Genomic DNA, 25934 nt, shown 5'->3' with positions numbered 1-25934 from the left:
TGAGTTATAAGCCAAAAACTGCATTTTACCCCTATGTCCTATATTTAGCCGTGGCAGCCATCTTGGTTGGATGGCCGGGTCACCGGACACATTTTTTAAACTACATACCACAAAGATGATTGTGGCCAAGTTTGGATTAATTTAGCCCAGTAGTTTCAGAGGAGAAGATTTTTGTAAAAGATTACTAAAATTTACGAAAAATGGTTAAAAAATTGACTATAAAGGGCAATAACTCCTTAAGGGGTCAACTGACCATTTCGGTCATGTTGACTTATTTGTAAATCTTACTTTGCTGAACATTATTGCTGTTTACAGTTTATCTCTATCTATAATAATATTCAAGATAATAACCAACTAGAGGCTCTAAAGAGCCTGTGTCGCTCACCTTGGTCTATGTGCATATTAAACAAAGGACACAAATGGATTCATGACAAAATTGTATTTTGGTGATGGTGATGTGTTTGAAGTTCTTACTTTACTGAACGATTTTGCTTCTTACAATTATATCTATAATGAACTTTGCCCATTAGTAACAGAGAACTATATTTGGTAAAAATTTACATATATTTACCAAATTAATGAAAATTGTTAAAAATTGACTATAAAGGGCAATAACTCTTTAAGGGGTCAATTGACCATTTAGGTCATGTTGACTTATTTGTAGATCTTACTTTGCTGAACATTATTGCTGTTTACAGTTTATCGCTATCTATAATAGTATTCAAGATAACCAAAAACGGCAAAATTTCTTTAAAAATTACCAATTGGAGGGCAGCAACCCAACAACCAGTTGTCCAATTCATCTGAAAAAATCAGGGCAGATAGATATTGACTTGATTAACAATTTAACTTCTTGTCAGATTTGCTCTAGATGCTTTGAATTCATAGTTATAAGCCAAAAACTGCATTTTACCCCTATGTTCTATTTTTAGCCGTGGCGGCCATCTTGGTTGAATGGCCAGGTCATCGGACACATTTTTCAAACTAGATACCCCAAAGATGATTGTGGCCTAGTAGTTTCAGTGGAGATTTTGTAAAAGATTACTTATATTTATGAAAAATGGTTAAAGATTGACTATAAAGGGTAATAACTCCTAAAGGGGTCAACTGACCATTTTGGTCATGTTGACTTATTTGTAGATCTTACTTTGCTGAACATTATTGCTGTTTACAATTTATCTCTATCTATAATAATATTCAAGATAATAACCAACTAGAGGCTCTAAAGAGCCTGTGTCGCTCACCTTGGTCTATGTGCATATTAAACAAAGGACACAAATGGATTCATGACAAAATTGTATTTTGGTGATGGTGATGTGTTTGAAGTTCTTACTTTACTGAATGATTTTGCTTCTTACAACTATATCTATAATGAACTTTGCCCATTAGTAACAGAGAACTATATTTGGTAAAAATTTACATAAATTTACCAAATTAATGAAAATTGTTAAAAATTGACTATAAAGGGCAATAACTCCTTAAGGGGTCAATTGACCATTTAGGTCATGTTGACTTATTTGTAGATCTTACTTTGCTGAACATTATTGCTGTTTACAGTTTATCGCTATCTATAATAGTATTCAAGATAACCAAAAACGGCAAAATTTCTTTAAAAATTACCAATTGGAGGGCAGCAACCCAACAACCAGTTGTCCAATTCATCTGAAAAATTCAGGGCAGATAGATATTGACTTGATTAACAACTTAACTTCTCGTCAGATTTGCTCTAGATGCTTTGGTTTCATAGTTATAAGCCAGAAACTGCATTTTACCCCCTATGTTCTATTTTTAGCCGTGGCGGCCATCTTGGTTGAATGGCCAGGTCATCGGACACATTTTTCAAACTACATACCCCAAAGATGATTGTGGCCTAGTAGTTTCAGTGGAGATTTTGTAAAAGATTACTTAGATTTATGAAAAATGGTTAAAAATTGACTATAAAGGGCAATAACTCCTAAAGGGGTCAACTGACCATTTTGGTCATGTTGACTTATTTGTAGATCTTACTTTGCTGAACATTATTGCTGTTTACAATTTATCTCTATCTATAATAATATTCAAGATAATAACAAAAAACAGCAAAATTTCCTCAAAATTACCAATTCAGGGGCAGCAACCCAACAACCGATTGACCGATTCATCTGAAAATTTCAGGGCAGATAGATCTTGACCTGATAAACATTTATATCCCCATGTCAGATTTCCTCAAAATGCTTTGGTTTTTGAGTTATAAGCCAAAAACTGCATTTTACCCCTATGTTCTATTTTTAGCGGTGGCGGCCATCTTGGTTGGTTGACCAGGTCACGCCACACATTTTTTCAAACTAGATACCCCAAAGATGATTGTGGCCAAGTTTGAATTAATTTGGCCCAGTGGTTTCAGAGGAGAAGATTTTTGTAAAAGATTACTTTAATTTACGAAAAATGGTTAAAAATTGACTATAAAGGGCAATAACTCCTAAACGGGTCAACTGACCATTTTGGTCATGTTGACTTATTTGTAGATCTTACTTTGCTGAACATTATTGCTGTTTACAGTTTATCTCTATCTATAATAATATTCAAGATAATAACCAAAAACAGCAAAATTTCCTCAAAATTACCAATTCAGGGGCAGCAACCCAACAACCGATTGACCGATTCATCTGAAAATTTCAGGGCAGATAGATCTTGACCTGATAAACATTTTTACCCCATGTCAGATTTGCTCTAAATGCTTTGGTTTTTGAGTTATAAGCCAAAAACTGCATTTTACCCCTATGTTCTATTTTTAGCCGTGGCGGCCATCTTGGTTGGTTGACCAGGTCACGCCACACATTTTTTAAACTAGATACCCCAAAGATGATTGTGGCCAAGTTTGAATTAATTTGGCCCAGTGGTTTCAGAGGAGAAGATTTTTGTAAAAGATTACTTTAATTTACGAAAAATGGTTAAAAATTGACTATAAAGGGCAATAACTCCTAAACGGGTCAACTGACCATTTTGGTCATGTTGCTTATTTGTAGATCTTACTTTGCTGAACATTATTGCTGTTTACAGTTTATCTCTATCTATAATAATATTCAAGATAATAACCAAAAACAGCAAAATTTCCTCAAAATTACCAATTCAGGGGCAGCAACCCAACAACCGATTGACCGATTCATCTGAAAATTTCAGGGCAGATAGATCTTGACCTGATAAACATTTTTACCCCATGTCAGATTTGCTCTAAATGCTTTGGTTTTTGAGTTATAAGCCAAAAACTGCATTTTACCCCTATGTTCTATTTTTAGCCGTGGCGGCCATCTTGGTTGGTTGACCGGGTCACGCCACACATTTTTTAAACTAGATACCCCAATGATGATTGTGGCCAAGTTTGGTTTGATTTGGCCCAGTAGTTTCAGAGGAGAAGATTTTTGTAAAAGTTAACGACGACGACGACGACGGACGACGGACGACGGACGACGGACGACGGACGCCGGACGCCAAGTGATGAGAAAAGCTCACTTGGCCCTTCGGGCCAGGTGAGCTAAAAACAGCAAAATTTCCTCAAAATTACCAATTCAGGGGCAGCAACCCAACAACCGATTGACCGATTCATCTGAAAATTTCAGGGCAGATAGATCTTGACCTGATAAACATTTTTATCCCATCAGATTTCCTCAAAATGCTTTGGTTTTTGAGTTATAAGCCAAAAACTGCATTTTACCCCTATGTTCTATTTTTAGCGGTGGCGGCCATCTTGGTTGGTTGACCAGGTCACGCCACACATTTTTTAAACTAGATACCCCAAAGATGATTGTGGCCAAGTTTGGATTAATTTGGCCCAGTAGTTTCAGAGGAGAAGATTTTTGTAAAAGATTAATTTAATTTATGAAAAATGGTTAAAATTGACTATAAAGGGCAATAACTCCTAAACGGGTCAACTGACCATTTTGGTCATGTTGACTTATTTGTAGATCTTACTTTTCTGAACATTATTGCTGTTTACAGTTTATCTCTATCTATAATAATATTCAAGATAATAACCAAAAACAGCAAAATTTCCTCAAAATTACCAATTCAGGGGCAGCAACCCAACAACCGATTGACCGATTCATCTGAAAATTTTAGGGCAGATAGATCTTGACCTGATAAACATTTTTATCCCATGTCAGATTTCCTCAAAATGCTTTGGTTTTTGAGTTATAAGCCAAAAACTGCATTTTACCCCTTTGTTCTATTTTTAGCCGTGGCAGCCATCTTGGTTGGATGGCCGGGTCACCGGACACATTTTTTAAACTACATACCACAAAGATGATTGTGGCCAAGTTTGGATTAATTTGGCCCAGTAGTTTCAGAGGAGAAGATTTTTGTAAAAGATTACTTTAATTAACGAAAAATGGTTAAAAATTGACTATAAAGGGCAATAACTCCTAAACGGGTCAACTGACCATTTTGGTCATGTTGACTTATTTGTAGATCTTACTTTGCTGAACATTATTGCTGTTTACAGTTTATCTCTATCTATAATAATATTCAAGATAATAACCAAAAACAGCAAAATTTCCTCAAAATTACCAATTCAGGGGCAGCAACCCAACAACCGATTGACCGATTCATCTGAAAATTTCAGGGCAGATAGATCTTGACCTGATAAACATTTTTACCCCATGTCAGATTTGCTCTAAATGCTTTGGTTTTTGAGTTATAAGCCAAAAACTGCATTTTACCCCTATGTTCTATTTTTAGCCGTGGCGGCCATCTTGGTTGGTTGACCGGGTCACGCCACACATTTTTTAAACTAGATACCCCAATGATGATTGTGGCCAAGTTTAGTGTGATTTGGCCCAGTAGTTTCCGAGGAGAAGATTTTTGTAAAAGTTAACGACGACGACGACGGACAACGGACGACGGACGACGGACGCCAAGTGATGAGAAAAGCTCACTTGGCCCTTCGGGCCAGGTGAGCTAAAAACAGCAAAATTTCCATAAAATTACAAATTCAGGGGCAGCAACCCATCAACTGGTTGTCCATTCATCTGAAAATTTCTGGGCAGATAGATCTTGACCTGATAAACAATTTTACCCCAGTCAGATTTGCTCTAAATGCTTTGATTTTTTAGTTATAAGCCAAAAACTGCATTTTACCCCTATGTCCTATATTTAGCCGTGGCAGCCATCTTGGTTGGATGGCCGGGTCACCGGACACATTTTTTAAACTACATACCCCAAAGATGATTGTGGCCAAGTTTGGATTAATTTAGCCCAGTAGTTTCAGAGGAGAAGATTTTTGTAAATGATTACTAAGATTTACGAAAAATGGTTAAAAATTGACTATAAAGGGCAATAACTCCTTAAGGGGTCAACTGACCATTTCGGTCTTGTTGACTTATTTGTAAATCTTACTTTGCTGAACATTATTGCTGTTTACAGTTTATCTCTATCTATAATAATATTCAAGATAATAACCAAAAACAGCAAAATTTCCATAAAATTACCAATTCAGGGGCAGCAACCCATCAACGGGTTGTCCGATTCATCTGAAAATTTCAGGGCAGATAGATCTTGACCTGATAAACAATTTTACCCCTGTCAGATTTGCTCTAAATGCTTTGGTTTTTGAGTTATAAGCCAAAAACTGCATTTTACCCCTATGTTCTATTTTTAGCCATGGCGGCCATCTTGGTTGGTTGGCGGGGTCACCGGACACATTTTTTAAACTAGATACCCAAATGATGATTGTGGCCAAGTTTGATTAAATTTGGCTTAGTAGTTTCAGAGGAGAAGATTTTTGTAAAAGTTAACGACGACAGACGCAGGACGACGACGGACGACGGACGCAGGACGCAAAGTGATGGGAAAAGCTCACTTGGCCCTTCGGGCCAGGTGAGCTAAAAATGCAGCGTGCAATAAATTCGTTATACAGTTAATAAAAGTCCATAAATTCGTTATACGCCTCTGGCCTCATCCCCTATGGATTTTACTAACCCTCTATGGATCCGCAGGGGGTCAGTAGCTAACCATATAACTTACAATGTTTTTCTAATTCTAAAAAGGCTTACTTCATAATGGTTTTAAAAATTTGAAAAATTATCTTATGAATCCACTTTAATTACCTGTGTCATAATGAGTTACATCTACGACTTTACCAAATTCCTCTTTATCTATATCTAGTTTGTTCACAGCATTTGCTTTACCACTTTCTATTCTGAAACAAATAAACATGATCATTTTAATAACCCATCAAACTTAGTCCAATCTAATTAAAATTAAATCTCCTCACTCGCTCCTTTTTTATGCTTGGTCGCTGCGTGGGAGATTTAATTTTAATTAGATTAAACTTAGTCTGATTTTGCTAAAACGGCTACAAAATAAAGTTATTTTAATTGTAAAATTTATATAATATAACTTCAGACCCTCATGGAAAGTAAAACAACCCCTTATATCTATTTTCAAATGTCAGGAAATTGAAAATGGTTGTTTTGAAAAAACAATTGTGTATGCGAATTAAAATTAAGATTGAATAGGTGGACGACACATCTTTGCCAATATCAAATAGTGAAAACTAAGACAAAGTCCATCAAACACTATACAGAAATTTTAAGTTTCTGCAATATTTGTGGTCAATAACTAGAAAATTAAAAGAAACAAGAATGTTCATAGTACACAGATGCACCACTATCACTATCCTTTCCTATGTTCTGTAGGCCATGAAATCTGGGTTAAAACTGTAATTTGGCATCAAAATTAGAAAGATTATATTATAGGAACCATGTCATGTGTACTAAGTTTCAAGTCAATTGGACTTCAACTTCATCAAAAACTACCTTGATGAAAAACTTTAACCAGAAGTGGGACAGACAGATGGACAATGAAGGAATTAACAAAAGAATGGACAAACAAACTAAAGAACCAATGAAACGGATGTAGAGCCTGAAAACATAATGCCCCTAGGTGGGGCATAAAAACGAAACACTCCAAGCTTGAGTAATTACAATTAGTTCAAAATGACTATACTATATATACCTCAGGAATAGATTACCTTGGCTGTATCAGGCAAAATGTTTGGGAATTTTGATCCTCAATGCTCTTTAACTTTGTACTTTGTTTGGCCTTTTTAACTTTTTGGGTTTCGAGCATCACTCATGAGTCTATTGTAGACTAAACGTGTCTGGCGCAAATATAAAATTTCAATCCTGGTATCTCTGATGAATTTATTAACACAAGTATTTTGAAATACTCTGTGGCAAAAAAATTACCAGTAATTCAATTATTGTACACATTTGAATTCATTTTTTTACCAATTTTTGTGAATTGAGAAAATCTTACATTTTCATGTATACTTAATTTCATTGTTTTGCCAAAGTCTGCATACAAGCTAATACAAAATTTGAAACTTGTTGAACATTTAAATTTGTTGTTAACCTATATCTATAAAATCCAGGAAAAATTGGTATCCCACGAATAGTAGTGAATCAACAGTATTGTACATTGTAATTATCTGTGACAGAAAACTAACTTGTACACATGGCAGTCTGAAGTTACTTAAAGTACACATAAATATTGGCATTATCTGTGACAGAAAACTCACTTGCACACATATATATTGGCATTCAATGTGAGATATAACTTACATGACCACATTTATATTGGCATTATCTGTGACGTACTTGTACATATGCATATTGAGATTCTCTGTGACACATAACATGCTTGTACACATGTTTTTTTACATACTCTCATGCACATAACTTACCTGTACACATGTATATTAACATTCTCTTTGACACTTAACTTACTTGTACACATGTATATTGTTATTCTCGGTAGCGGCTGCAAGAGACAGGGAACCCTCACAGAAAACTAAACTGTTTATTTTACCATCTGAAAAAGATAAGAAAAAAGATTACTTTTATTTAAAAATAAAAAGAACATGAGTCCATAGGACAACCTTGCACCTTGCACAAGAAGCCAAAAAATCTTGGGGAAAAAAAACTAATTTTGCATACATTGTTTACAAAACTTTCACAATATTATAATTATGTGTACTAACTTTTTCAATTTGATGTTAAACAACTCTACACCAAAAACACCAGGTCAATAGCCTGTTGTGCCCATTACCGTCAGACTTGAAATTGTCATTTTCGGCTACCGTTAGCACCAAATTGGTTAAAATTTACAGAGATTCTTCATATATATCCTTATCATAATTCGTAAAATATCCATCTCGTGATTCGTCAGAGGTCTCAAATAATTATCTTTACTGTTATTTTTGTAAAAATTTAACTTGATTCGTCAAAATCAGCCAATTTTTTTATCTTCTTAAAGAAAATGCACATTTCATCGTCATGCACCAAAAATTACCGTCAATGTCATTTGGCAAGTACTACTCTTGCCTTCTAACATGTCACATTCCCACTTTTTATGGAGTCATCATTGGAGGAATAAAAAAGAATGGGAGACAACTCTTTCAGGATCAATACAATGGGAGACAACTTTTACAGTTAATTACCTTTGAGATTTATGGTCTGTTTAGATCTATTGATACTACTCTTGCCTTCTAACTTGTCACACTCCCACAGTTTTATGGAGCCATCATTGGAGGCTGTGGCAAAGTAGGAATGGTCACATGACACTTGGATTCTGAATAGGTTGAAAAATAAATATAACTTTAATAATATTAATGTTTTTTGCAACATCAAATTAGGCTTCAATATAGTAGAAATGGTCTCATGACACTACCTAGAAGCTTTAAAGGATAGTAAAATATATATGAATGTCAGTTACAAAAACATATGCATTTTTTCAGTTCAAGTTGTATGCAAAATTTTCCCAAAAATCTGTAAAAATGTTCATTTACTGTTCTTCACCTTTAAATAAAAACTGCAGCAACTGTAATGAGACAACACCAGGGGTCAAGTTCCACATGTATGTTTTGTATCTCACTCCTATAATAGGACAACCACCATGGGTTACGGTATAAAGGTGTATCATGCTGTATCAGTACCGATTAAATGTGAGTATTTGCCTGTCCGGTTTCCTACCCAGGCCTTCAACTTTCCCCAATACAATAAGTGAAATGCAATAAAACGGTCATTTCCATTCTCAATGTTATGTACCATAGTTTCTCGTTGTAGTAAGAAAACCAGGACGGGTTCAAACATAAAGATATTGAAATCAGGGGAAACTTTATCAGATGACAATACATATGCTGAAAATAAGGAGTTCCGGTAAGTACTATAATTCAGATAAGCACCTGCATTCCAATTTTTTTTTTTAATTTTAGCAGCCCATTATTCTATATTCTTTATTTTTTGGGCCCATTTTTTTGTGGTTTTGACCCAATGCATACTCTCTATTATCTATTATGTAAACTCAATCCAGGTCCTCATAAATACCTATTTATACTCCCTCTATGCTCATGTAAATGAGCAACCAGTAAACCTTTAGGTCTCCAATTTGACAATGGAGGTTGACTTTCCCATGGTGACAAATCATCAATCAGTAAGTCCTTGGACAGGATCTCATCATTATATCTGTCTCTCTGTTGGTGTACCAAGTTCCTTAACTCCAGTTTGCAGGGATTGTACCGTGCTGATCAAAATAGACACAAGTGACTATGAAATCTGTCATCTTTGTTGTTATTTATTTCAAAATTTAGAAAATTTAAATCTTAACAAAAAGAACAAGCACTTTAAAATGAACGTATTTTAATTTGAATTTCCAGTAACACTAAAATAATATCTTAGGATCTTCTAATCCTTTGAGAGTACATGAGAACATCCCAGATTTTTGTTGGGGTTCAACTGGTTTAGTCTTTAGTTGTTGTGGTTTGTAAACTGTTGTTTGTCTTTTGGATGTATTTTGTATCTTGCCATAGTATTATTTGTTCGGTTTGTCATTGACTTTTTGAAAATCCATTTGGTGTTGTCCGCCTCCCTTTTCCAAACTTCTTTAACACTTTGGTTATACAAACATTGATTTGTATTTTCAGTGATATCACTGATTGTTTCCCTTTTCTTCAAATTATTTTATTTAAACAGTTGGGTTTACAATAATGGAAACTAATTTACGATTTCAATTATATTTCTGCATTAAAGTTGAGGTGTGGAAAATTAAAAACTGAGATGTTTTTACTCAGGACTTCACAAGAAATGCAACTTCAACGTCACGAAAATTACTATGGATTCATTTAAAATCTAAAGTTTGTAGATATCTGAATTGAGGTATTGCCAAAGTCTGCATATATGCCAATAGAACTTTTTTACTGTGTTGAGCATTCAAATTTGTGGTTTACTAATACCCGAGATATTTACTAAAATTGGTATCAAACAAATAATAATAAATCTACAGAACTTCAGTTTTGTAAGATGAAAAGGATCCTTAATTCACCTATTCTACTAACATGATTTTGCACCAACATTAAGATTACTTAAAATTTACGACCATGATTTCATTCATATCAAAATTTAAAACCCTAGTGGTTCCCCTTGACAGAACTCACTCAAACTTACTAGCCATAATTTTGTTCATATCTTGAGTAATTGCCCCAATTGTTCCCCTTGCAAGAGTGCCTTCTGGGATAGATATCTGTCCCTGTGACATAGTAACAAAGCTTCCAGAGTTTGAGGATCCTTGGCTTGTTAGTGAAGTTGTACTGGAACTAATCTTTTTTTCCTGTAATTCGGCCTTGACAATCGACTTGGATTTTGGCGAGTCTGTAGCGGAGCTTGAATCACTGGATCCAAACATACTCTTCCATTCTGGATTCTGAAAAAAAAAACGAAAAAAAACATTTGATTCTTAAATTGGCAATTTAACTACACAAATAAACTTATGGAATATTCTTGTAGTATACGTTTGTATTACAACGATTTTCTTTTTGCATCTAGGTTCTGTTAATAGGGAAAAGATATATTCAAATAATTGTTGACATGACTGATAGTTTGTTGGTGTTTATCATCTTTTTCAGCTCGCTTGGCCATATCGAAAAGGCCAGGTTTTAACAGTTGACGAAGCTAGATCTGAGAGAACTACCAAACCTCTGCAGGAACACCGGCAATCCTAGGCAATTAAGATGAGATAGAACAAAACAGGATCAAAACAAATTGTGAATGCGTAGAAAAGAGATATAGTTCCTTACATTTTCTACATTAATTTCATGAAAAAAGACATTTGCCAATGTAATAAAAAAATAACTAATCAAAGAATTCAAATATTGAAAAATATTCAACTCGTGACTGAACAATACTAATAATTAACACATTCGTGAATTAATGTGTTGTCCGGTCACTTGTTAAATATTATTCTCTATTTGAATTCTTTGATTAGCTATTCTATAATTAATAAATTACATTGGAAATATAAGATCTTTTGAAATATCTATACTAATTTTGAAAATTTTAATTATCATATAGCAAAATAGTGAATGTTAGAAATGATGAGTGAAAATAAATCTGTAAAATCAAAATAGGAAAGTAACAGACCTGGGCTGATATGTATAAAACCAGAAACAAATCTTGTCTGAAGTAGTGTAATGCATACCAGCCCTGAAACTTAAAAACACAGTAATTAAATTCACAAACTTAAACTTACCATAGAACTTGATGTCTGACTATCTAATGTTTGTTGTTTCTTCTTTCCACGACTAAAATGAAGATAAGTTATCATGAAAACTGCTGCAGTAGATTGTGATTTTGCAAAGCATTGTTAATTTGGAAATTTTTGACAGGTTGTTTTATTTTGGTGATTTCAAGGCGTAAACAATTAGTGCATTGATTAAATACATGTACATAAACTTAAAACGCCCCTATCACATTAATATTGTTGTTTGGTACTCATTATTGAACCAGTCAATATAAACTTCGATTAAGTAGCAGCCAATCCTAACTTTGGTCGTATACCAGTCAGTTTGTAACCAGCCTTGGTGGGGAACCAGTCAATACTAACCTTGGTGGGGTACCAGTTGATCCATCCATTTTAGAATCTTTACTTCTCTCCAGTTCAGCATGTCTCCTTGTAACAGCTCTTACACTGATGACATTTATTTCTCCAGGTCTGTTCATCTCTTCTCCATTCCTTGGTTCATTTTCTGAGGATCTGAAAGTAATTTTTTGTTAGTTTTTAAAATAAAATTAGGATATCCATATTCTTATATAGTCAATAGTTCCCTTACCTACTTCAGATATAATTGTGAATATCCAAACCAGGGTGAAGGTTGGCGCCTGTTAAAACGTTTAAACTTGATGCATTTGATTGCAACTGTCCTAAGTCAGGAACCTGTTGTTCAGTGGTTGTCGTTTGGTGATGTGAATCATAAGTGTTTCTCATTTCTCTTTTTATATAGATAAGACTGTTGGTTTTCCTGTTTTACACTTGTCATTTTGTGGCCCTTTATAGCTGGCTTTTCAGTGTGAGCCAAGGCTCCTTTTTGAAGGCCATACTTTAACCTATGATTGTTTACGTTTTACACATTGTGACTTGGTTGGAGAGTTGTCTCATTGGCACTCATAACACATTTTCTTATTTCTAAATAGTTATTGCTGTATACAAAAAAAATCCAAAAAAGTTGATTGAGCAAAAACTGTACCCACATTAACTATGCAGGTGAAAAATTTGCCCTTCAAATGATCCATGTAGTACTTGCCACCTACCCAGCTCTGATTCTGTGAAGCTTGATTATGTAATCTTTCATCGCCTAAAAATATGAAAATTTCAATATAAAGTTAATTCAAAAGACAGTTTTAGCTTTGGTACAAATGTGGTAAGAAAGTCATTTGCCTTCAAACAAAGTCTGTCGCACAGAACAGAACTATTGTAAATGAGTACAAAAGGCAGCAATTTTGTATCTCTTACTTGTTATTTTGGGTACTAGAAACTTAGCTTGCTGTGGTAATGTTCTTCTTTACAACATAAAAATAAATTTCTAAGATTTCTCCTTTCCTGATTCAGAAAATAATATGATAAGTTGTTCTTCTTACATTTAATGATATATGTCTAATTTTCACATGTGAAAGGAATGGAAGTAACCATGCCAGTCCAGAACCCTGATACAGCACCAGCTAGCTGTATCCCATCCAGTACATTGATCAAAACTATAATCCTTAGGTCACAACTGGCTTACATTCTGTATGTATGTGCCTGTCCCAAATCAGGAGCCTGTAATTCAGTGGTTGTCGTTTGTTGATGTGTTAAATATTTGTTTTTCGTTTTTGTACATAAATTAGGCCGTTAGTTTTCTCGTTTGAATTGTTTTACATTTGTCATTTTTGGGCCTTTTAAAGCTGACTATGTGGTATGGGCTTTGCTAATTGTTGAAGGCTGTATAGTGACCTATAGTTGTTGATTTCTGTGTCATTTGGTCTCTTGTGGAGAGTTGTCTCATTGGCAATCATACCACATTTCCTTTTTTATATTTACAGGCAAAGATGTTAGAATCTCATACCCTTTTCCTGAAAAAAGACCTACCAAATTAGACTTATTTATACTGGGTTTGAAATAACATGTGCAACAAGACGGGTGCCACATGTGGAGCAGGATCTGCTTACCCTTCCAGAGCACCTGAGATCGCCCCGTCTTTAGATTTCTATGCTGTGTTTTGTATACTATTGTTTGTATATATGGTCTTTTTCTTTTTCAGTCATGGTGTTGTCTGTTTATTTTTGAAATATGAGTGAGAATGTCCCTCTGATATCTTTCGCCCCTCTTTTAGAACCAACCACATTCAGTATGTGGCTGCCCTAAGTCAGGAGCAGGTATTTCAGTGTTTTAATACATTGGTTGCAGTCTAACACCTTTGTTTTCCTTTCATTGTTTTGTACATAAATCAGGCTGTTAGTTTTCTTATTTGAATATCTTACATTGGACATGTGGAGGTTTTGTAACAGCTTATCATACAGTATGGGATTTTCTCATTGTTGAAGGCCATATGATGAGGTTTAATTGTTTTTATCCTCCTCATTTGAACTCTGGTGGATAGTTGTCTCATTGATGATTCTACAACATCTCCCTATTTCTATAATGTTGTCTTCAATTAAACAAATGTATTTTAAGTCAATCTTACCAGAACTTTATCTTCGTGCTCTTCAGCCATACCTAGTGATGACAACTTCCTGAATATCTAAATAAATAAAATCAAAGCCTTAAAGGCTGTAAAAGCAATTGCTGCCATGTTAATGTTTGGGGACTTTTATTTTTCATCCACATATATACAAGAATTAAACCTGACATGAGTGTTGTCTAGTTAAAAGTAAGAAGGTTTTAACTTTATATAAATAAAAGACTTTAGCAGAAAGTCATTTTTAATATGTTTTATATTTCACAAGGAGACAACACGTTTACCAGGCTAAAGTTGGGGTCAAATATACATGTGCTGAAACATATAACTCAAAATGAAATCATCATGGATTATCCCCTGGTAGTGTTTGTAACTTCCTTGGCAATAATTTCCTTTATTGATTTAGTTTTAACAATTTTCATTATTAATTTATATTTAACCATTAACACAAATGATTAAGTTAAAACATTTCAACTTTCCAGACGCAAATGTTAAAAAACGGGAAAGAAATAAAATATCTTACAAGACATAAACATGTAAAGAATAAATGTATATTTCAGCTTAATAAAAATATTTTCATAATGTTACTTTGTCATCATTTTTAAAACTAAGTTCCAAACATTATTGCTCAGTTGATATGTGTCCTTCTGATGCGGTACGAGCACAGGCATAGAAACAAGTGCATGTGGGTACGAGATAACTACAATTCTCATGCAATCCCGAAAAGACAAACATGACATTAAATCGTTATCACTGAACTAGACGTATATATATTGTATAGGGGCCAGCTGAAGGACGACTCCGGGTGCGGGAATTTTTCGCTGCATTGAAGACCTGTTGGTGACCTTAATTCTGCTGTTGTATGTTTTTCCATGGTCGGGTTGTTGTCTCTTTGACAAATTCCCCATTTCCATTCTCAATTTTATTATACGAACAAGAACAAACAGCTCTACGTTGCTTTGATATTTATCAATTTTCAGGAAACATTGCGAAACAGGATCTTCAATATTTCGAAAACATGTGAAATAAAATTGCTAACACGGTGGACCGTCGAGTGTCAACAAACGTAGTAGACTTGTTCACTGAAAAGACGAGGATAATGGTTTCATCTGACATTAATTTTGTTATGCAAACCCAGTTTTGATCATGATATTTAAAAAGACGTACTTTTTTTCAATCTATGTATTAATAAACTAGAAAATTCCAAATTGTAAATATCTCTTCATCTGGACCGACTTGGCATCTAGTACTACGTTTGGACGGGTCCATTTCATTAGTAAGGTGATCGATAAATATTACGGAGTTTTGACAGAAAAGGAAAACGAACTTATTGTTATGTGTTTTCAACAAAGGTTTCGTTCCGCTAAATTATTTGCGCAAATAAAGTTTGTCTATTTTTAGATTACAGGTAATAATTAACCTGTGTAGTGATTTTGATTTTACGATAAATGTATGAATGAACGATAATTTTATGAATGAACAAGAGCACCTGACCTCTTAAAGAAACACAAATTAAACATAAAATACCGTATTTATTAAGAGATAATTCAGTTAAATTTTCAATACTAAATCAACAACTGAAATGAATCCATATTTTGTTGAAACATCGTACGAACGGCGGAAAACGGAATCGCATTTATAAAAATGTACTTTTTTTCACTCGGACTTCAATGTTATTTGATAGTCAAACGGTTGACCCTTTAAATACAAAAATACATCTACAAGAACATATTCTGAAACTTCTTAAATCCACTACCTTTTTTTTAAAGTTTCAAGCTATGTATTGCATTAGAAAACATACATAGGTGTTAAAGAATGACTGACCAGGAGCCTGTTTAACAAAATACTATGGCTTGATCTGGGCGGAGTCTCTGATCTGGGTCACAAAGATGGCCATACGCGACGGCATAAAAGCAATTGCTTTAATAAAAACATACAATTTCACTTATATATATAGTGCATTGCTATTATAGAGAAAAAATACTCTATTGAGTGAAATTTTGCCACCATCAAATACCCTGCAAATCTTCAATTACAATATGCTTATATCTCCTTAATACTGTAAATTCAGAAATTATTATGATGCTTTTATTATTGTTAAAAATGTGACAGGGTTGTTATCGCAATAACTAAAACTCACATATTGAAATTTTTTAAATAGGATTTTTATTAATATTGCAAAAATTATAAAATCACATCTTAGTCAAAAAGGACACAATCGCAATAATAAATGCACACAATAATTTCTGAATTTACAGTAACTTCAGATGACTTTAAATGAGATTAAACCAATCTTCACCCTATCAATTTTAAATCAGACACCAGACATTTTTTAAATCAGCTCTTCTGTTAAATAGAGTTGACCACATTTTAAAAGAATTTGGTAAAGACTTTTTAAGTTTTACCAAAAAAGATGTGTCCATGGTACACAGATGCCACATTCCCACTATCATTTTCTATATTCCTAGGACTGTGAGATTGGGGTAAAAACTCTAATTTGGCATTAAAATTAGAAAGGTCATATCATAGGGAACAAGTGTACTAAGTTTCAACTTCAACTTCATCAAAAACTACCTTGACCAAAAACTTTAATCTGAAGCAAGACAGACAGACAAGCGGATGGACACATGAAAGGATGAACAAACTAACAAATGAATGGACACATTGACCGAAAAACATAATGCCCCTCTACTATTGTAGGTTGGGCATACAAATATTAAATAATTACTGTAAATTCATAAATTATTGTGATGTTTTTATTATTGCGAAAATTGCGACAGGGTCATAATCGCAATAATTTAAACTCGCATTTTGAAATTTAGTATATAACTTAGGCCACACCAATTTGATTTATAGTTCTTTGGACAAAAGCTCCAAAAAATATGGGGCGAGCGAGCGAAATTTTTTTTATTGTAAAATATTCTTGACTAGAGGCTCTCAAGAGCCTGTATCGCTCACCTGATTCTACTTGGGTTTTTGAAATCATATGAAAAAATATAAAATTTGGCTAAAAGTGACAACACAACCTCATTGATAAGGAAAGGCACATGTTTAATTTCATTCAAAAGTCCCCCACTGGCGGCCATCTTGGATGGCGGATCGGCTACAAAGTAACAACACTTGGTCAGCACCTCATAAGGAATATTCATGCCATGTTTGGTTTTATTCCATTCAGTGGTTCTCTAAAAGAAGTCATCTGTATGCATTTCCCATAGGGTCCTATGTTAAACTAAGTCCCCTGCTGGCGGCCATCTTGGATGATGGATCTGCTACAAAGTAACAACACTTGGTCAGCACCTCATAAGGAACATTCATGCAATGTTTAGTTTTATTCCATTCAGTGGTTCTCTAAAAGAAGTCATTTTTATGCATTTCCAATAGGGTCCTATGTTAAACTAAGTCCCTGCTGGCGGCCATCTTGGATAATGGATCGGCTACAAAGTAACAACACTTGGTCAGCACCACATTAGGAACATTCATGCCATGTTTGATTTCATTCCATTCAGTGGTTCTCTAAAAGAAGTCATTTGTATGCATTTCCCATGGGGTCCTATGTTAAACTAAGTCCCCCGCTGGCGGCCATCTTGGATGATGGATTGGCTACAAAGTAACAACACTTGGTCAGCACTCCATAAGGAACATTCATGCTATGTTTGGTTTCATTCCATTTAGTGGTTCTCTAGAAGAAGTCATTTGTATGCATTTCCCATAGGGTCCTATGTTAAACTAAGTCCCCCGCTGGCGGCCATCTTGGATGATGGATCGGATACAAAGTAACAACACTTGGTCAGCACTCCATAAGGAACATTCATGCTATGTTTGGTTTCATTCCATTTAGTGGTTCTCTAGAAGAAGTCATTTGTATGCATTTCCCATAGGGTCCTATGTTAAACTAAGTCCCCCGCTGGCGGCCATCTTGGATGATGGATCGGCTACAAAGTAACAACACTTGGTCAGCACCCCATAAGGAACATTCATGCTATGTTTGGTTTTATTCCATTCAGTGGTTCTCTAAAAGAAGTCATTTGTATGCATTTCCCATAGGGTCCTATGTTAAACTAAGTTCCCGGCTGGCGGCCATCTTGGATGATGGATCGGCAACAAAGTAACAACACTTGGTCAGCACCTCATAAGGAACATTCATGCCATGTTTGGTTTCATTCCATTCAGTGGTTCTCTAGAGGAAGTCATTTGTATGCATTTCCCATAGGGTCCTATGTTAAACTAAGTCCCCCGCTGGCGGCCATCTTGGATGATGGATCGGCAACAAAGTAACAACACTTGGTCAGCACCTCATAAGGAACATTCATGCCATGTTTGGTTTCATTCAATTCAGTGGTTCTCTAAAAGAAGTCATTTGTATGCATTTCCCATAGGGTCCTATGTTAAACTAAGTCCCCTGCTGGCGGCCATCTTGGATGATGGATCGGCTACAAAGTAACAACACTTGGTCAGCACCCCATAAGGAACATTCATGCTATGTTTGGTTTTATTCCATTCAGTGGTTCTCTAAAAGAAGTCATTTGTATGCATTTCCCATAGGGTCCTATGTTAAACTAAGTCCCCGGCTAGCAGCCATCTTGGATGATGGATCGGCAACAAAGTAACAACACTTGGTCAGTACCTCATAAGGAACATTCATGCCATGTTTGGTTTCATTCCATTCAGTGGCTCTCTAAAAGAAGTCATTTGTATGCATTTCCCATAGGGTCCTATGTTAAACTAAGTCCCCCGCTGGCGGCCATCTTGGATGATGGATCGGCTACAAAGTAACAACACTTGGTCATCACCTCATAAGGAACATTCATGCCATGTTTGGTTCCATTCCATTCAGTGGTTCTCTAGAAGAAGTTCAAAATGTAAATTGTTAACGACGACGACGACGGACGATGACGGACGACGACGGACGACGGACGCCAAGTGGTGAGAAAAGCTCACTTGGCCCTTCGGGCCAGGTGAGCTAAAAATGAGTTTTGCTGAGGCGGGTGTTCTACAAGTGGAGCGACCTGTATAATTTTTTTTTAAATTGTGAAGTTTAGAAATTAGAAATTTATATACATGTTAAAACTGGGTAACTTCAATGAAAAAGGAAGAGAAACATGATCTTATGCATATAATTTGATGTACACAATGAATTTGTGCCTGTTGTACAGTCTATACTATACCAAACTTTCTGGTTTGCTTTGGTTTAGTATAATTTTCACTATTTTCGTCAAATAAGCTTTAACTACTTGATTTTTATTCAAATTTACACATGTGTATATATTAAGGAGGCAAAGTGTACAAAGTTTACCAAGAGGAAATATGGTAGATAATAAATTTTTGACCTTTTATTAAAAAATCGATTAATCACACATGCGTTTTAATTCATTGGAGCAATGTATGCACAAGAAAAACGTCTACGAGAAAAAAAATGTCAAGGATAAACTAATTTTGGAGCGGCATGCGGCCCAAAAATGTGCAGAAGCGGTATTTTTTTTATTTTATTGAAAAGTCAATTTCTCCAAAACAGGAACGGGAAAATCCAAAGAACTATAAATCAAATTGGTGTGGTCTTAAATAGGATTTTTCTCAATATTGCAAAAATAAAAATTGCATATTAGTCTATAATGACAAAATCGCTATAATAAATGCACCCAATAATTTCTGAAATAACAGTAATATCTACCTGTGACATGCTTTCGTCCATTTCTGAGTATGTAACTTTATTTCTGTAAACTTTTCTCATATATTGTCTTTCTTGTAATGTATCAAATAGTCTTCCCAGCAGGTTAGATTTAAGTATATAATCAAATACCTTTCGAGGGACTGAGCCTTCTAGAGCATTTAACAAATAAACCTGAAATGGCAGAATGGTATTAATGTAAAATCAAGCATAAGTTCACAACATACCTTGTCAGAAAATATAAATTAATTTGTACAAGCTTTAGAAACAGAAAGAATAGCGGGGCTCACCTAATTTGTATAAGCATAAAAACTAACACAACACAGTATCAACTAAGACAAAACAATTGGTACAAAAATAAAAATGATAAACATTGACATCTTGGGTTTCATTTTGGGTTGAAAACTGCTCAAAGCACTTTTGAACTATGTCCAAAAACTGGAAAATCTCCACTTTTTTAAGAATAAAATCCCATAACTATTGAACTTAAAATCAAAATTTTATAATAATCAAAACTCAAAAGGGAGCTTACGTAAATAGATATAAACAATTAACCAAAGTTTCATGTAAACTGCACAAAGCATTTTCGAGTTGTCCTAAAACTGGAAAATCCTCCTTTTTTAATGAGAAAACCCCATAATAGCAACTTGAGATCTAAAATTTATAAAAATCAAAAGGGAGCTCACGTCAATAGATATAAACAATTAGCCAAAGTTTCATGCATATTGGTTAAATGGTTTTTGAGTTATTGTCCGACACGTTGACGACGGATAGAAGAATGGACGGACAACAGTATACCATTATCATCCTGTAACGGGCGTATAAAAACTATCTTTCAGAACGAAAAAATATCAGACTAATAGTGAAATAGAGACTAACCTCCTTGTTGATTTGTAGAACAGATTTATTAAGGAAGACCTGTACTAGTGGTAACAATTTACAGTGTATGTCGGCAATGTTAAATGTTTTAGCTACGGCAGAAATAAATCCTACAGCTCCTTGTCTGATCCATATACCCTGAAAATAGACGCAAAAGTGTAAAATAAATTATTTCATTATTTACAATGAATAAACGTGATTTTCCAGTAAAATAAATGGGATAATTTCTCTCTTTTGACATCATACAACATTGGGTGTTGTCAAGACACTGGCAATGACGATGCATAAAAAAAATTGAGAATGTTTAGAAAAAAATATAGTTCTTTTTTTTTCTTCTTTATTTCCATTAAAAGGTCCATGGTCAAGGTAATAAAAACAAGAATGTGTCCAAAGTACACGGATGCCCCACTCGCACTATCCTTTTCCATGTTCCATGGACCGTGAAATTAGGTAATAATCTAATTTGGCATTAAAATTAGAAAGATTATACTATAGGGAACATATGTACTAAGTTTCAAGTTGATTGGACTTCAATTTTATCAAAAACTACCTTGACCAAAAACTTTAACCTGAAACTCCCACTTTCATTTTCTATGTTTAGTGGAACGTGAAATTGGGGTCAAAAGTCTAATTTGGCTTAAAAATTATAAAGATCATATCATAAGCAACAATTGTACTAAGTTTCAAGTTGATTGGACTTCAGTTTCATCAAAAACTACCTTGACCAAAAACTTTAACCTGAAACTCCCACTTTCATTTTATGTTCAGTGGACCATGAAATTGGGGTCAAAAGTCTAACTTGGCTTTAAAATTAGAAAGATCATATTATAAGCAACAAGTGTACTAAGTTTCAAGTTGATTGGACTTCAGCTTCATCAAAAACTACCTTGACCAAAAACTTTAACCTGAAACTCCCACTTTCATTTTCTATGTTCAGTGGACCATGAAATTGGGGTCAAAAGTCTAATTTGGCTTTAAAATTAGAAAGATCATATCATAAGCAACAAGTGTACTAAGTTTCAAGTTGATTGGACTTCAGCTTCATCAAAAACTACCTTGACCAAAAACTTTAACCCGAACGGAGCCACAGACCAGAAAATATAATGTCCCTCTACTATCGTAGGTGGGGCATAAAAATAACTAATCAAAGAATTAAAATATCAAAAAATATTCAACTCGTAAACAACAACACTGATAATTAATTTAGGCACATTCATGAATTAATGTGTTGCTCGGTCACTCCTTGAATATTTTTTCTATATTTTAATTCTTAGATTAGTTATTATACAAATATTCATTGGAGAATTTGTTGTTGTTGGCAGATCATTGATATATGTCCTGGTGTACTGTTGTAAAGTCATGGGAGTATTCATTGTTATTCAATGGTTTGCATGTTGTAATGTACTTTTATATTATTTACTTCTGTATTTCTCTATCCCGAGTGTTCTTGTGTTTGTTTGTACTGTATTCCTGTCACGTAGTGTTGTCATTTTAACGATATTTTTTAACATTGCCATATAGCAGGATGTTTGGCTTGCCATAAAACCAGGTTCAACCCTCCATTTTCTATCAAAATGTCCTGTACCAAGCCAGGAATATGGCAGTTGCTGTCAATTAGTCCGTTTCTATGTATGTTGGCGTTTATTTCTGTTGCACATTAGTATTTCTGTTGATCCGTTGTTGTCCTCTTATAGCTGATGTGTTTCCATTGGTTTAAGTTTGTAACCAGGATTTGTTTTCACTTAATCGATTTATGACTATTGCTGTATACTACTGCCTTTATTTAATCACAAGTTTTTTAGACCTAATAAGATTACGAGGTGGACATACTGTATAGACACAGGTCTATTTGTCAAATACTACAATTCTTTTCAACAAAAAATCTTACGCTTGAAATTGATTGCAAGTTATATGGAAAATTTACAAGTATCTTTACTCTTAAAGATATTTTGTGAAAAGAGCCGCTGGCCTCATAATAACTGTTATTTTTTTTCCATTGAGTTATTGTCTTATTGTGGTAAATTTTCACATCTCCTTTTTATATGTATTAATATTTTAATTTTTTTTTTGGTTTGAATCTTCCTGAATATATTTTGTGTGTTTTTACTCAGTATAAAAGCCTATTTGAACTTTGTTCAACATTCAAATTTGTAGTATTCCTGTCTGCACAAAATCAGAGAATATTATAACCCATCAAAAAATGATTTATCCACAATATACCTGTTTGTTATTTATTAAGAAAGCACATAGATTTTGTAGGTTTCAAGCAATTAGAATGCACATTTACACAGCCATGTTTTTTTCCCAAGTGAGCAGCCTCTCTTAGTAGTAATATATGACATAATCAAGCTTATAATGGAATGTCAAACAAATATCTCTACTACAAGGTTGTCTAAGCGACCTACTTACAAAATGTGCCAGATTGAGATGGTCTATGTGACCTACTTACAGAATGTGCCAAAAATGGGACAACTTCCTGTAGAAATTCATGCAGCATGGTTTTAGGTAGGAGTCCTAACTCTGTCAGGGACTGTAATGTTCTCAGAGTACGATATACAACAAATTCCTCTGTGTCATTCAATCCCTAAAATTATAGAAAACACTTTTCAAATATTATGTGACATCACTGAATAATAATTATCACCTATTTTGAATTTTTGTACTATTCATCAGCAACATGAGGGGTGCCACATGTGGAGCAGGGTCTGCCCACTCACCAGGAACACCTAAGATCTTTATTTTTTGGGGTCCTTCTTTACTTTCTTTTTAAAGATTTAATTATCTGTATGATATTTTCAGGCTCTTTCATATTTAGTAGTCTCACAATAAAAAAAAACCTGCTGACTAGAAGGACTTTTAATCTTAGTTTCTTGTGTATATTTTGAAGTTTTGTATGACTTCCATTATCATTGAACTAGTATACATTTTTGTTTAGAGGCCAGCTGAAGCAAGCCTCTGAGTGTGGGAGTTTCTTGCTGCATTGAAGACCCATTGGTGGTTTTTGGCTGTTGTCTGCTGTTTTATTGGGTGGTTGTCTCTTTGACACATCATCTTTTCCATTCTCAATCTTATTATTTCAATTCTAATCCCTTAAGACTTAGTAACAAAAGGCAATCATATAAGCAGATCCTGCTCCACATGTGGCAACCGCCCTGTTTCTCATATAAGTGACAGGTTAAACTGGGTAAACCTAACAAAAATCAAATCTTAACATAATCTTCAGTTGCTAAATAAATTTGGGTTGGACATGAGACAGTGGGCAAGACTTTTCCTTTTAAGCATACCTAAGCACTTCGAATCCCAGCAGAGGCGGATTTAGGGTTGGGGGACAGAGGAAAAATTAGGTTGATTATAAAGGGAATCACTGAAGCATGACGGAAGCGTGGCCCCCTCTTAGGCAGTCAGTAGGTCACCACTTTTGAAAATATCTGGATCCACCCCTGCCCAGCCTATGGATAGGTGACAAATACTTATTTTCACAATGAAAATTTAAAATAAGATCTAAAATTGACTCTATAGGTGGTTAGCCATTAATGTGTACCAAATGTTATAATGAAACAGTCCTATTACATGTACTTTTTTTGGTATTAATTACGTTTGTAAATATCTCTTTAACTTTTACATCTCCATTTTATACATGTATGTTTTATTGGTATTATTTTCTTACCTGCTCCAACAGAGGTTTAAGTACTGGTGAACTCTGCCATCCAACATAGGCAGCCACACCAACTATATTGTCGAAGAAAGATCCCCTCAACTTCCAATCAGTCTGAATAATAAAAAACTATGTTGAATATTTGTTTTTTGTGAATTGTTTTGTTATAGATTAGGCCTTTAGTTTTCTCAATTAAATTGTTTCCTAATTTTCTAGTTGGGGCGTTTAAAGACTAAGCTGTCTATACATTATGGGTTTTTTCTCATTGTTGAAGGCCTTATGGTTGCCTATAATTGCTTTCATTCACTTCTTTTGAACTTTGGTGGATAATTGTCTCTTTAGTAATCATACCTCATCTCCTTATTTTCATACTGTAAACCAAATTATTTTTGTGTATATTTCATTTTGCGTTTAGCCCTTGAAAAAGATTATGACACATTCATTTTTCATGGTTTTGCTATTTTCTTGATGTATTCCAATGAGAAAAACCGCAAGTTTTATATTTTTGTGACAATTTTCTTGATTTATTTCAATGAGGAAAGCCTCAAGTTTAATATGTTTGTGACAATTTTCAATCACACATTATTTTCTTAAGTCAAATAGTTGGTTTACATAGAATTCCATTACTTGTCTGACAATGAAAATTCTAAATTCCTCCAACCTGCTACGTATATACTTTATGCTTAAATTTTCATTAGCAGGAATAGATTATAAAAACATATTTTGGAAGTTTCAGTGCAGGTGTTTTTAAATTCTTTAAACAATTCTGTATTCAGATTCCTCACTTCTCCAAGGTTTTTGTACGAATGAAAATGTTTAAAGAAGTTCTCTTGTCATGTTTTGGGATTTTTGTAAGATTTTGGGAATCCTCTGGTTTTATCTATTTGAATGCCTTAAAAAAATTTGACGATTGACCCCAATTTTTCTTTGTATACATCTTTTACATGTATAATGACAAGCCATCTGTAAAAGTCTTATAAAATTTTAATTATTTTTTATTGGTTTTTGAGAACTTAAACATGTCAATGATAAAGCTATGAAAAGTCAAGAGTGAATTTTTTCCCTCTTAAATTTCAATGGCTAATATCTCGAAAACAAGCATATTGACCTATGTTTTTTCTTTGCTCTTTTGATTCCTTTATTAATCCCCTATCAATATGAACTAGTGTTTTGAAAAGTTAATTATTTTGAAACTGAGAAGTGAACTCCATTAAATACTCTTTATCAATTAAGCTGCAAAGAAAACTGCTGTATATTCCAGAGAGTGGTGTCACATTTTTAAATCTGTGATTATAATTCCTTCCTTCATTAAAAGGTTGTAGTGCAGAGGGTGGAGCTAATTATACTCACAGAGAAAGGTCACATCTGCACTGACCAATCAAATTAGCCAATTATACAAAAAATTTGCATAAAGTACAATAGATTACCTTGTCATTCAGGAATGTAATCATGTGTGACAACAGAACATCATTGGCTGAAATATACAAACCAAAAAAATCATTGAATGAATGAATTATACTTTATGACAGCTGATAAGTGAATAAAATAAAATAATAACAATATAATGAGGCGGGCAGAATATATCAATGAGACAACCAGTTGGCGATAACTCAGACTACTAAAATTGTTTGGTGTTGCCTACCCACGCCTTGTAAAGTTGGGTGGTAAGGTAGGGAATTTTGTTTCTCTTTGACAGCAACATAAAATTGCATAAT

At 34.2% G+C, this 25934-nt stretch overlaps 1 protein-coding gene across 2 annotated transcripts in view; it reads right to left on the bottom strand.

Annotated features, from left to right (window-relative positions):
• LOC139502104 (phosphoinositide 3-kinase regulatory subunit 4-like) overlaps window positions 1-25934 on the bottom strand; it is a 59297-nt gene that overhangs the window by 5762 nt on the left and 27601 nt on the right. For both annotated transcript variants that reach the window (XM_071291467.1, XM_071291468.1), the window contains exons 17-30: window positions 25647-25693; window positions 24232-24333; window positions 23014-23148; window positions 20565-20702; window positions 19689-19859; window positions 14027-14083; window positions 12618-12661; window positions 11914-12063; window positions 11560-11611; window positions 10479-10734; window positions 9363-9558; window positions 8477-8607; window positions 7764-7848; window positions 6081-6172 (exon numbers count right to left, since the gene is read on the bottom strand). In XM_071291467.1, coding sequence (XP_071147568.1) covers window positions 6081-6172; window positions 7764-7848; window positions 8477-8607; window positions 9363-9558; window positions 10479-10734; window positions 11560-11611; window positions 11914-12063; window positions 12618-12661; window positions 14027-14083; window positions 19689-19859; window positions 20565-20702; window positions 23014-23148; window positions 24232-24333; window positions 25647-25693 — 1656 coding nt within the window. The remainder of the gene's footprint in view (window positions 1-6080; window positions 6173-7763; window positions 7849-8476; window positions 8608-9362; window positions 9559-10478; window positions 10735-11559; window positions 11612-11913; window positions 12064-12617; window positions 12662-14026; window positions 14084-19688; window positions 19860-20564; window positions 20703-23013; window positions 23149-24231; window positions 24334-25646; window positions 25694-25934) is intronic.

This window comes from Mytilus edulis, chromosome 13 (assembly GCF_963676685.1).
Source record: "Mytilus edulis chromosome 13, xbMytEdul2.2, whole genome shotgun sequence".
In the NCBI taxonomy this organism is placed as follows: Eukaryota; Metazoa; Mollusca; class Bivalvia; order Mytilida; family Mytilidae; genus Mytilus; species Mytilus edulis.
This window is presented reverse-complemented; position numbering and strand designations above follow the sequence as displayed.